The sequence below is a fragment of the Drosophila miranda genome, assembly GCF_003369915.1.
Source record: "Drosophila miranda strain MSH22 chromosome Y unlocalized genomic scaffold, D.miranda_PacBio2.1 Contig_Y1_pilon, whole genome shotgun sequence".
NCBI lineage: Eukaryota > Metazoa > Arthropoda > Insecta > Diptera > Drosophilidae > Drosophila > Drosophila miranda.
Window position 1 is genome coordinate 21,604,790 of NW_022881603.1, and position 11,851 is coordinate 21,616,640.

Genomic DNA, 11,851 nt, shown 5'->3' on the forward strand with positions numbered 1-11,851 from the left:
TCCTATGATTCTCTTGTAATAAGAGGAAGTGAAATTCAACCAATCAAAAGTAAAACAGCAAACATTTAAAATAAATAGTGGTTAAATGTGTTATATTTATTATATACATATGTATATAATATTATTAGAAAAATACATAAAATATTCTTATTATATAAATATGTATTCGTATTATTAAAATTTCGCCTCAGCTAATTTTACCGCAGCAATTAAGTCATCATCATCTTCATCCCGAAGTAGTTCCTGGAGTTGAGATCTTTTATCATCATCCTGATTATCTACTAAATCGAAAATGTTGTCATCATCCGGGTAAATGAATGATGGATTATCATTATTAGGCGTTGCATTCCTTGGGTCATCGTCGTCATCATCCCATTTAATGTCACTTAACCAGGTCAAGTTGCTCTCGAGATAGGTTTGGGTCTGAATCCCAAAAATCAAGGACAGGTCTACGGAGCTCGGCTGAGAGTCCAGATTTATGGTTGATTCCGGTTGGGAATCGATAAAAATGATTTCGAGGTCATCCATCGTTGTTGAAAGATTACTAGTTTATGTACTAGCTGTTAGCTGTGAGTAGTTATTATATAGGCACTTTGCTATGGGACAGTGTTAGGTACACAAAGGAGGAATATAAATTATAAAGAAAGTAGAAAGGTTCAAGGGCATCGAAACCGTTTTTCAGGAAAACTTAAAAAATACCTCTAAACTATCACATTAGATTCATTGCAAAGGGATGACCTACCTGTTTGAGGGTTGTTTGAATCGCAACACGGGACCAATCGTAAAAACAGGTTCATTGACAGTAAGAGGAAGGAGAGAGAATATAAATGAGTGAAGGATCGATATGAGAGGATTTTACATGGTTGAGAAGAAGGATTGAGATCGAAGTTAGTTCACATTATTACCGATAGGTGGCGCCACCAAGTAGTAATGATAAGGTAAAAATTGGTAATAATTGCAACTATTTTTCCGCTTCCAGCATGCTATTATCTTGGAAAAGTTAAGCACTGAATCTGTAAATCACCAATTTTCTGTAGTGCTACCATTTCCGGATGGTGATTATATGGTAGAAATAAACTGGATTGCCTACGACATCAATCGGGCTGTGACCAAATTCTATTTCACTCTCTCTTGAGTTATGAACTTGACAGATATATATGTATGTATTAAATGCCTCTGTAAATCCAATCCAATGTTCATTCGAAGCCATTATTCTTTAAGGGTATACTTTGCATCATTCTTACATAATTTGGCCATCCAATTATCCTATCTTTTCCTTTTCCTGTCCCTGGCAGACGAATCCGAATCCCTCTGCACAGACAAACCACATAACACGTGAAATTCGTAGGAGCACATTTTAGTGTGGAACATACATAAAATTCTTAAGATAACACGAAATCCGTAACTGTATCCAATTATTAGGCTACTCCGCCGCCGCCTCATCTTCGTCCAGCTGCTCGCAATCGATGTCGCTGCACTCGGACTCCGATTGCGTGGGTCTACGGCTGCGCTGGGCCTGGCCCAATGCCTCGTGGCCATAGGACGTGGCGCCTCCCGCTCCTGTGCCAGGGACGCTCCGGTGCTGCAGAAAGTTGGCATTCGCGTCGCCAAAGACGCGCTCCAGCTCGGCCAGACCGTTGGTCGTGCCGGTTTCCGTTTCCGGTGTCAGGGTAGCGTACTTCAATTGGAGATAGGCCTCGCTCTGAGGATGTGGCGGGGCGTAGTTCATGAACCCGCCCGCATAGGACTTGCAGCGCGGCACATAGCTGGACGGGGACACGGGCACTCCACCCGCCGACGACTTGGATACGCCAAAGGGCAGAGCAAAGTTGAGGGGCTGTCCACGGGATAGAATGGCATTGCGGGCGCTCTCCATGACACTGGGTACCGGCAGGGGAGGTATTCCCCCACTCTGTGGATACGGACGCATTGGCGGCGCTGCTGCCGCCATTGGAGGAGCGGACCCACTGCCATTCAGCATGATGGACTGGATGGGCGTGGGGCCGGCGGGCGTCTGACTGAAGAGCCAAAGGCGATCGCCCACCACCATGGGTCTGGCCAAGCCCCAGATCCCCAGCTGGGCGTAGTAGTGGGAGGCCAGGGTCTCCACATCCGATGTGTACTTGCGCTTCCACTTGGTGCGACGATTTTGGAACCAGATCTTGATCTGCCCAAGGTGGTATTAGAAGAGAACTGTCTGCCTTTTGGGGTTCAGTTGTGCCCTCACCTGCGTCTCCGTCAGCTGGAGCTGTTTTGCCAGCGCCGTTCTCTTGGCCACCGATAGATACTTGCCCCGCTCGAACTCCGTTTCCATGGCCTTGATCTGTGCCGCCGAGAAAGCCGTTCGCGGACGCTTCTTTCGATCATCGCCGAGTGCTGCAAGCGAAAGGAAGAGGAAGGAGCTAATGAATGAATGGGAAATTGTTTCATTGGTTCAAAGGCACTTATTGCTACCGACAGCGGCCATTCCGCTCTTCCGTTGCCAGGGAGAGGTGCCAACTATTTGCTGCTAATTGTAATTTTTCGATCCGTTACCAAGGCTGCCCCAATCCCTTGTTGGCAACCACTCAAGCGTTTCAATCAAAAAGCTGCATCTCATTCAGCCATTGCCTCTAATTGGCCATTTGGCGTGGCATTCTCTTGGCTGACCGAAAACAAATTGTCATATAAATTCCTTCTCTACGGGTGGAGGCCCTACACCTATACCTTTTCTTTCAGATCTTTTCCGATCCCGCACCTGCTTTGACAACTGCATCATTAGCTACTCGTATGTGACGGTGTCGGGCTTTTCTTTTTGTATTTTCTGTCACCCCTCAAGCTAATTTTTGACCATTTGTTTCTTGATCGCACAGTTGACAGATGAGATCACTCAGCCATGGCGGCGTTCGTTCAGGTGGAATTACCAATATCATTAGTAACAAAACTTGAGAGATTGGCGTTTGGGCCTTTGGGTCAAAAGTCTCGATATGTATAAGCTGCAAAGAGTGTATCTTTATACATCTTCCAAGAAATAGATGAAGTTTCGGGGCAGATTTGTTACTCTGTTCGTTCCCATGAATACTAGATGATATAGTGATCCGATCTTGCCGATCCAATCTTTGCAGAGAATCAGTATCCTTAATTTTCCTTAATTTAATACCACCTTTAATGCGCAGCTGGCATTTGGTTATAATCATAAAATCCTCTTAAATATTAGGTATTCCTTATAAATTCCTCAAAAAGCACAATAAGACAGCCATTTCATAGGTTTGCAATTGGGTTCTCGGGCCCTCTTCTCAGGGCTGTTCTGCAGTCCACTTCCATCAATCATACGCACCGTTGCCGTCGTCTGAGGCTATATCTATATCACTTTTGCCATCGTCCAAAGCATCCTCCAGGCAGCTCAATGTTGCCGGACTGGAGACGCGGGACACATCACAGATGCTGCCGCTGTCACTGTCATCCTGCGACGCCGCCTGTGACGCGCCGATCACCTCGAAACTATTGGACGGACGCAGCTCCGGCTTAGCCAGAATCTGATCGACCGAAAAACTGTGCAGACACCGACGCGCCGCCGATTGGGAATTCATATTTGAACCGATCTTGAATTGGGTCTTTTGGCCTCTGCGATAGCTATCAAAACAACAGCGCGCCTCGAGTGGTTTCGGAACACTAATTTGAATATTTCGAAGTGCAGGATCTTGGCAACCGGGCGGTGCCTGGCGGGGCGTGGCCTCGGCTATATTCAGTCGCACTCTCTGTCTCCCTCACACTCTCTGCTGTTGTCTGTTTGTCCTCGTGGGAGCAACAGAAACAGACATAGCCGATTCCGAATCCGATTCAGAGCGAAGCAGACACACATGTGGGTTTATTTTTAAAACATGTGTGTGAAATGGTTTGGGTGTCTGGGCGTGTCGAACATTCCCCTATATTATATATTTTCGTCTTCGTTCTCTCACATCTCGGCTATGATTAGGTTAGGTTAGGTTAAGGCGGTAGCCGGGAGGGGGGGGATAAGAGCCTCCCGCCCCCAAGCTCACTTGGACCTATAAAAGGTCCGTTGTGTTGCCGCATGGGCATGTGCCCCTTCGCGTTGCCCGAACCGTGAGAGCATACTACTGCAGGTTAAGGGCAGTCCCATCCGGTGGCTTGGATGTATTTGGACTGGTTTGATTACGGACAGGTCCGAAATGTCCGTGAGGAAAGCGGCCCCGAGAATACGAAGACGACGATTTCCAATGGCTGGGCAGTGGCAGAAGAAGTGGGGGACCGATTCCTCCTCCTCCTCGTCGCGACAACTCCTGCATAAGTCGTTATGAGGGATTGACAGTCTAGAGGCGTGAGTGCCGATCTGCCAGTGTCCCGTAATGGCTCTAGTAACTGCAGAGCACTGTGCTCTGCTGAGTTTATACAGCTCTGCTGAGCGCTTCTTCGATCGATATGGCCATATCAATCTTGAGACTTTACAGGAAACGGTTTGCTGCCATCTCCTATTGGCATTTTGCTCGAACAATTCGTGCACGTAGCCAAGGGCATCTCTACTTGCTCCCTCTCCGATAGGAGAGGAACCGTAGTACCCTGCCTGGCTAGCTCGTCGGCGGCGTCATTCCCCTCGATGTCCCTGTGGCCGGGGACCCATATAAGGAAGAGATCTAACTGCTCTGCGATCTCGTGCAGAGACCTGCGGCAGTCATTTACAGTCGCTGAGTTCGACGATATTGAGCCTAGAGCTTTGATAGCTGCTTGGCTGTCCGAGAAGACGCACACTAAGTGCGTATCTAGAAGTAATTTGGAGACGATCGAAATGGCCTCCTTGATGGCTTCAACCTCCGCTTGGAACACACTACAGTGATCCGGGAGCCTGAAGCAATGACTGATGTTCAGCTCGCTGCAGTAGACTCCGCCTCCCACGCGGCCGTCTAGCTTTGAGCCATCAGTGTAGAAGTGGACCGCATTTGCAGGTCCTGGTTCGCCCATCTCCCAGTCCTCCCTAGATGGGATTGATACCTGGAAGGGCGTCGAGAGGTGATCACTGGGGATACAGTAATCTGTCCTCTCTGGTAATTGCGGGAGTCTCATCAGGATTCCCGAGTGCCCAACCGCGGATGCTTTCCACAGTCTGGCTTCTCTCATTCTGAGGGCGGAAAGTGTTGCCACCTTCTTTCCCATGAGATCCACAGGGAGGAGGTCCAGCACAGTATCCAGGGCTTCCCCTGGAGTAGTGCGTAGCCCGCCAGTTATGCATAGCTCTGCCATGCGATGAACTCTGCTGAGTTTATTGAGGCATGTCCTTCTGTCCAAGGCTGGCCACCATACCACCACTCCATAGAGCATGATTGGTCGTATGATGGCGGTGTAGAGCCACCGAACTATATAGGGGGTCATTCCCCATTTTAGTCCGATGGCTTTCCTGCAAGTATAGAGGGCCACTGTGGCCTTCTTTACTCTATCCTCTATGCTCAATTTCCAATCGAGCTTTCTATCGAGGATTAGGCCAAGATACTTGGCGTTGTTGCTGAAGACTAGCGTTTCCCCACATAGTCTTGGGGGAATCAGTACCGGAACTTTGTACTTCCTAGTGAAAAGCACCAGTTCCGTTTTAGACGGGTTGACGCCTAACCCGCATTTGTCTGCCCATTTCGGCATTTTCGTGAGAGTACTTGTCATGCACTCACACAATGTCTGCGGAAATTTTCCGGAGAATGCTATGGCAACATCGTCCGCGTACGCCACCACACGGCAGCCACCCCCCTCTATCTCCCGCAGCAGTGTGTTCACTGCCACGTTCCATAGGAGGGGCGAGAGGACTCCGCCCTGCGGTGTGCCTCTGCTGACAGATCTGGTACACGTTGACGTCCCCAGTGATGCCTCAACCGTCCTGCATTGTAGCATCTGATCGATCAGGCTCACCGTCCTGGAGTCAACGCCCAGATCCGTCAGTGCGCCCGTGATGGCGGTCGGAAGGATGTTGTTAAAGGCGCCTTCTATGTCGAGGAAGGCTACTAGGGTGTACTCCTTAAAATTAAGGGATGCTTCGATGATCGATGTGATCGAGTGTAGGGCCGTTTCGGTGGATCTTCCCTTCCGATAGGCATGCTGGGAGTCTGAGATCAGACTGGACGGAATGCACGCCGTTAGATGCAGCCCCAGGAGCCGCTCCATCGCCTTTAGAAGAAAAGACGATAGACTTATGGGTCTGAAATCTTTTGGGGCAGTGTGCGAGGGCTTGCCTGCCTTGGGTATGAATACGACTTTGGTCTGAAGCCAGGTGTCAGGAATGCACCCGTGGGAGAAGATTCCCTCGTAAATTATTTTGAGCCAGTTAATGGCTTTATGTCCCGCGTGAATCAGTTGGGCAGGGAAAATGCCGTCTGGCCCGCGGACTTGTAGGGCTTAAAGCTTCTGATCGCCCAGGAAATGTTCTCTTGGCTTAGCAGTCTCAAGATGGCATTTGAGGCGACAGAAGGAGGCGCGAGGTAGGTTGGGTCTGTTTTCATCGCAGCCAGGGAAGTGGGTATTTAGGAGAAGATTTAGCGACTCCTCGCTGGACGTAGTCCACGACTGGTCGGTGTTCTTCAAGTAGCCCAGGGTGGGTGTTGTCTTCGAGAGAACTCTGCGCAAGCGTGAGGCTTCTGAGTTACTCTCGATTTCGCTGCAGAACTTACGCCAGGAGGCGCGTTTGGCTTTTCTAAGTTCTTTGTTGTAGGTTGACAGACTGGCCTTGTATTCGGCCCAGTTTTGCTCAACGTTTTCAGCCTTAGCTTTATTGAAGAGTCTCCGGGAGGCTTTCCGGAGTTCACCCAGTTTCGGATTCCACCATTCAGGTTTCTTCCGGCCTCTGTTCTTGCCAGAGGGGCATGCTTTGTCGAGCGCCTTATTGCAGGCGTCGGTAAAGATCTTAAGAAGACGAGTCGTGGCCTCCGTGGAGAACTCCTCCTCAGATGGGGGCTCAGGGAGAACACGACAGAGGTAATCAGAGTACCGAGTCCAGTTTGTCCGCCTGATGTTCCGGAATCGGACTGGCTTCGGTACTGAGAAGGAGAAGACAGTTTCCACGTACCTGTGGTCCGAGAAGGAGTGCTCTTCCAGGACCCTCCAGGATACAATGTTACGCTGTATCTCATGAGAGGCAAGCGTGAGGTCCAGGACCTCCTTGCGGTTTTTAATGATAAAGGTGGGATCACTACCCCGGTTTAGTAAGACCATCTGAGTGGTCAGTAAGTAATTGAAAAGGTACTCACCCCTTTCGTTTGTGTCAGTGCTTCCCCACTGACAGTGATGTGCATTGGCATCGCACCCCACAATTAGGCCGATGTCCTTGGCCGAGCAGTCTGCGATTAGAGCCCGGAGAGGCGCGTGTGGAGGGGGGTCTGGTTGTTCATGCCCCATGTATGCGGAGCAGATCCTCAGTGAGCGCTCCTGGCCTTCGAGGCTCACTGCGGTGTGGTCTTCATTGCTGAAATTTGGGAGCAAAAATAAGTGCAACTCTCTTTTTGCAAGAATGCAGGTACGAATTTTACCTGCGGTTTCAGCTACATATAGCTTGTAGTCAGAAGTCCTCAGACCGGAGACCCTGTTTCCGAGGATCCAGGGCTCCTGAATGAGGACTATGTCGGCTCCACCCTTGCTGCCTTACAATGGTGGAGGTTTATCTGCAGGAGCGTCAACGACATTCCTGAGGCTCGCCTCCACCATTGTTGCTTCTAGATCGCTGTCAGCGGACTCCGGCTCCTCCCCGACAACGATGTGGCTGAGACCTCTGGCTAGGTCGCTCTCGTCGAACGCGTAGTCGTCCAAGATATCGTCCGACATCATGGACGCCGCATCCGACGCCGGGTTGTCTTCCTCGCACGAGGCCCCCTCTTTCGGGATCTCCGGCAGCTCCGGGTCTGGCTCGACCTCCGCTTGCCTGCCCTTGCGATCGGACTTGTAAGTGGATATGGTGACTTTCTTGTAGCCATAATCCACTACACCGTCCGACTTTGCGAGGAGATCAATGGATTCCTCATTTAGGACGAGGATAATCTGGCGCCTCTGCCCTTGGATATCCTCCACCTTTGCCACCTTCCAATCGGCTGTAGGAAGGTGGGGGTTGCAGACCTGCACTAACCTGAGGATCTTCTCAGGCTCTGCAGGCTTAGCCGAGACCCACGCTCTGGCTCTCGGGCGACTAGGGACATCTTCCCACTTCACGGCCTCCAGTTTCGCCCCTGGATAGACCTCTTTTAGGGCCGCCACCGCCTTCATGTAGAGGGCCGCAGAGCGAGCGTCTTGGCAGGCGATGGCTTTCACCTTGCCTTGATGCCACCCTGCGTCCTCACACTTTGGCGGTGGTCCGCCGTTCTCCTCCAGTTCCAGTAGGAACCGGTCCTGGAGCTCGTTCTCCACCAGGTGCCACTTATCGCGAGGGACATGGCCGTCCTCGGCGCCCCTGTCCAGGACACCGATCAGGGTCTTGCCCCTCGCCACCTCAGCGAACGACCGGTTCGTGAGGTGGGTCTTCACCCGCTTGGCTTGCTGGGCTTGGCCTGGCTGATTTGCGGGGTCCTCCGCTGAGCGTTGCCGCTTGTTGGGGGCCTTGGCTGCGCCCTTTCCGGCTTTGGCTGGCTGGAACAGTGGAAGGATTGAGCAGGCCCACAGCCTCTGCTCCTTTCCTTCGGCTGACGCCTTGAAGTTCGGGTCTTCGTTGGACAGGATGAAAGCCGCTCGTCTCCTGTCCTGGTACGACGGCTTTCCACCCCGTGGTGCAGAGACGCTGCCCGCCGGGGCTCCCATGGGTTCTTCGGTCCCGGTGCGCTTACCAGCCGCGATTACGCTCTGCTTGGCAGCCACCCCGGTATCCGCTTCGCCCTTGGAGCCACCCGACTTGGAAGGACCCGATTGTCTTTTCGGGCCCCCCCTCGCTGCGGCTGCTGCCTGAAGACGGTGGACCGACTCAGTCTCCTTCCCCGTCTTGTTTGGACCCGGTTTCCCAGGCGCTGGGGCAGAGGGATTGGCTTGTCCCTCCGGTACTTTAAGAGGAGTACCGAGCTCCTTTGCGGCTTTGTTGGTTTTTATATGTTTATTATTTGGCATAGTAGTTCCCACGAGTAGGCGGGAAGAGGATGGTCACCCGAGGCATAGCCCGCTTGCCCCGGAAGCCTGATTTAAACTGGAGGTCGGCAGGTATCCAGAGTCCGCATATTAGCGACCGGGCACCCCCCGGCCATGCATCCTTCGGCATATAACAGTATCACCTTGGATTGGGGTAATTTCACTGAGAGTTTTCTTCTCTCCGCCCGACTACCATTCGCCAGCATCCTAGCAGAGACATGACCGTGCTAGGACCTGTTTCCAGCCGCCCTCACGGGGAGAGTATAGTCGCACTTCCACCGGTGTGCACAGTTACGGCGGGTGACGGTTCGCTCGCAACCCTCTGTGTCCTAGGGGGGGTGTGAGACGCAGACCGCACCGGGTATTACTAACCGTAGCGGCTGCGCCTCAGTTCCGAGTTCACAGTTGTGCGAGCCGACCCGTCATCCGTTTGTCCACCTGTAGCACCCGATGGCTGACGGCCTCGGCTATGATTAAAAGCCATAATTTTTGGCTAATTGTCTACAAGTAGCGCTATTTAATATTTCAATGGCTTTGCTAAATATATTCAACACGTTTGCAATCACACATGTTTCATGCCTCTGATTAATGAGCGTGTGATCGAAATTATGCGGACACGTGTCTCCATTAGGTGCAGATCTTGAGGGTGTTCAAATATGGCAGGAACCCACTTTTAATGTAGAATTTAACTGAATTGTATTCCTCTTGTGATCTCACACTGGCACCCACTGAAGCCACATTTTCTTGGTAATCTCCACCTGAGAATGGGTCATGAAATATATGGAGACACTTTTATACCTACTCTGGCAGAGGCCCCAAATAAAACGTTCATTAATTCGAAATTATGAACACATAATTCAGAGCAGTTCCGATCTAATACGATGCGATATCTTCAGAGAGCCAGCAGCACACTCGGAAGGGGCGGTGGCGGGCGGTGGGGGGCGGTGGATCTTGAGAAATTAGCTGGTAGTACGGCAGACACTGGTTTCCAATTGGCGGGTAGCCAGCTCCACGTCGCTTACTACAGGGTGCTGGATGGCGGTGTGATAACGTCTTCATTATTCACGCACGATTTGAACAAAATATGTGGAAACACGTTAATTAGTCGCCAGACTCGGAGCAAAAGGCAGAGGCAGAGAGCCAGATCACTCTGGGATCAGTGCATTGGAATGGATAGGGAGAGGACGAATCGTAAGGCATCCATTTAGCAGGGCAGCGCTGTCATTTTGATTTAATTTAATGAGAATACTCGACGTCTGCCCCTGCCCATGCCGAGGGGTGCATGGGGGCATGGTGCTTGGGGGCACTGGTTATGGGACCGCATGCCCAAGTGTCGCGGGCATTCAAATCAAAATGACAACTTAATTTTCATAATTGCGCTTAATGAATATTCGACTATTGCTTGCCATATTTCAAATTCCTCTGCCGGACGGAGTGTGTTTGGCTCTCTGGGGTCTCTGGGTTCCGTGGCATCTCGAATCAATTAACAATTTGTTAGCCCTTTGGCCAGTTATCGCCTGAGAGCCCAATCTGAATGCTTATCCCTGTTCCTGTTCCTGTCCCCATCCCCATCCCAACATCGGCTCCCATCCGATTCCCTCGCATTTAACGTTAAATGGAGCGCAACCGTGTCAGAATTTAATTAATAACCGAGCATGCATCTCCATTATAAATCATCACTTCTCAAGTGTTTGTAAGGCGCACGCAGCTTAAATCACAGTCGGAGACGGAGTCGCGTGGTGCAGTCTGTCCTCCAGTTTTTGTCCCTTCTTTTTATACCCGATACTCAAAATGAGTATTGGGGTATATTAGATTTGTGGTAAAAGTGGATGTGTGTAACGTCCAGAAGGAATCGTTTCCGACCCCATAAAGTATATATATTCTTGATCAGCATCAATAGCCGAGTCGATTGAGCCCTGTCTGTCTGTCCGTCTGTCCGTCTGTCCGTCCGTCCGTCTGTCCGTCCCCTTCAGCGCCTAGTGCTCAAAGACTATAAGATCTAGAGCAACAATGTTTTGGATCCAGACTTCTGTGATATGTCACTGCTACAAGAATATCATAGATATAGATAGATCATAGTATCTCATAGATAATGACCATATCTATCAGGCTGCTGAATCTGGGTCAGATCGGATCATTTTTATACCCAAAAGGAACAAATCAATTTGCACTGGCTACGCAGCGCCCGACGTCACGCTCAGACTGATTTTCTGTCTCTCTCGCACGCACTCTTTGTCGTGTCGTTTAATATTAGCGGCGTCTGCCGGAGGAGAGCCATACTGACTAAGTATCGGGTATAACTGTAGAGTTGCGGTGTCCGCAGCAACTCACAACGTTCCCCCTAGTTTTGTCATCGCACTCCGCTAATGATGCACTCAGGTCCTGCGGGGTGTCGGGCATCACAGCATCCACCATCCAATATCTGACGTCCTGACACTCCCACGCCATTCGGGGTATTCAGTTTTCGGTTTCCGATGACGTCAAAGGTGAACATTGGACCTTCCTTCTTTAAATGGGGCGGGGCGTGGCGTGCATTGAACTCTTTGCGAAATTGTAGCCTGATTAATTCGTTGGGCTGTCTGTTTGTTTGCCTCATGGTCTAATTTGTGTGACAAACTAATAGGGCAGGACAGGGCAAGGGAAATGTATCTTCAAGACGGAAAATGTATCCAAAGGGCGGTTCAAAAGACGTATACGGGGTATGGGGTATAGAATTCTTCAGATTTTTGAATGGAAATAATTCCTAGATTCCAGGAACAGTAGTAGCCCTATCTAGATA

General features: G+C 50.5%; 1 protein-coding gene across 1 annotated transcript; it reads right to left on the reverse strand.

Moving 5' to 3' along the window:
• Window positions 1-1,339: 1,339 nt before the first annotated feature.
• On the reverse strand, window positions 1,340-3,616 carry LOC117191275 (ventral anterior homeobox 2-like). Its single transcript, XM_033396185.1, has 3 exons — window positions 3,317-3,616; window positions 2,228-2,376; window positions 1,340-2,167 (listed from the first exon to the last, which is right to left on the reverse strand). The coding sequence occupies exons 1-3, from the start codon at window positions 3,567-3,569 to the stop codon at window positions 1,424-1,426; spliced, it is 1,146 nt and encodes a 381-aa protein (XP_033252076.1). The 5' UTR covers window positions 3,570-3,616; the 3' UTR covers window positions 1,340-1,423.
• Between the last annotated feature and the right edge of the window lie 8,235 nt (window positions 3,617-11,851).

What these genes read in the sequence shown, in the direction of transcription:
- LOC117191275 (XM_033396185.1), bottom strand. Translation starts at nt 3,569, where the DNA reads ATGAATTCCCAATCGGCGGCGCGTCGGTGTCTGCACAGTTTTTCGGTC. An exon ending in AGCCTCAGACGACGGCAACG is followed by an intron (nt 2,377 to 3,316) that starts GTGCGTATGATT and finishes TTTCGCTTGCAG; the next exon opens with CACTCGGCGATGATCGAAAG. An exon ending in TCCAGCTGACGGAGACGCAG is followed by an intron (nt 2,168 to 2,227) that starts GTGAGGGCACAA and finishes CACCTTGGGCAG; the next exon opens with ATCAAGATCTGGTTCCAAAA.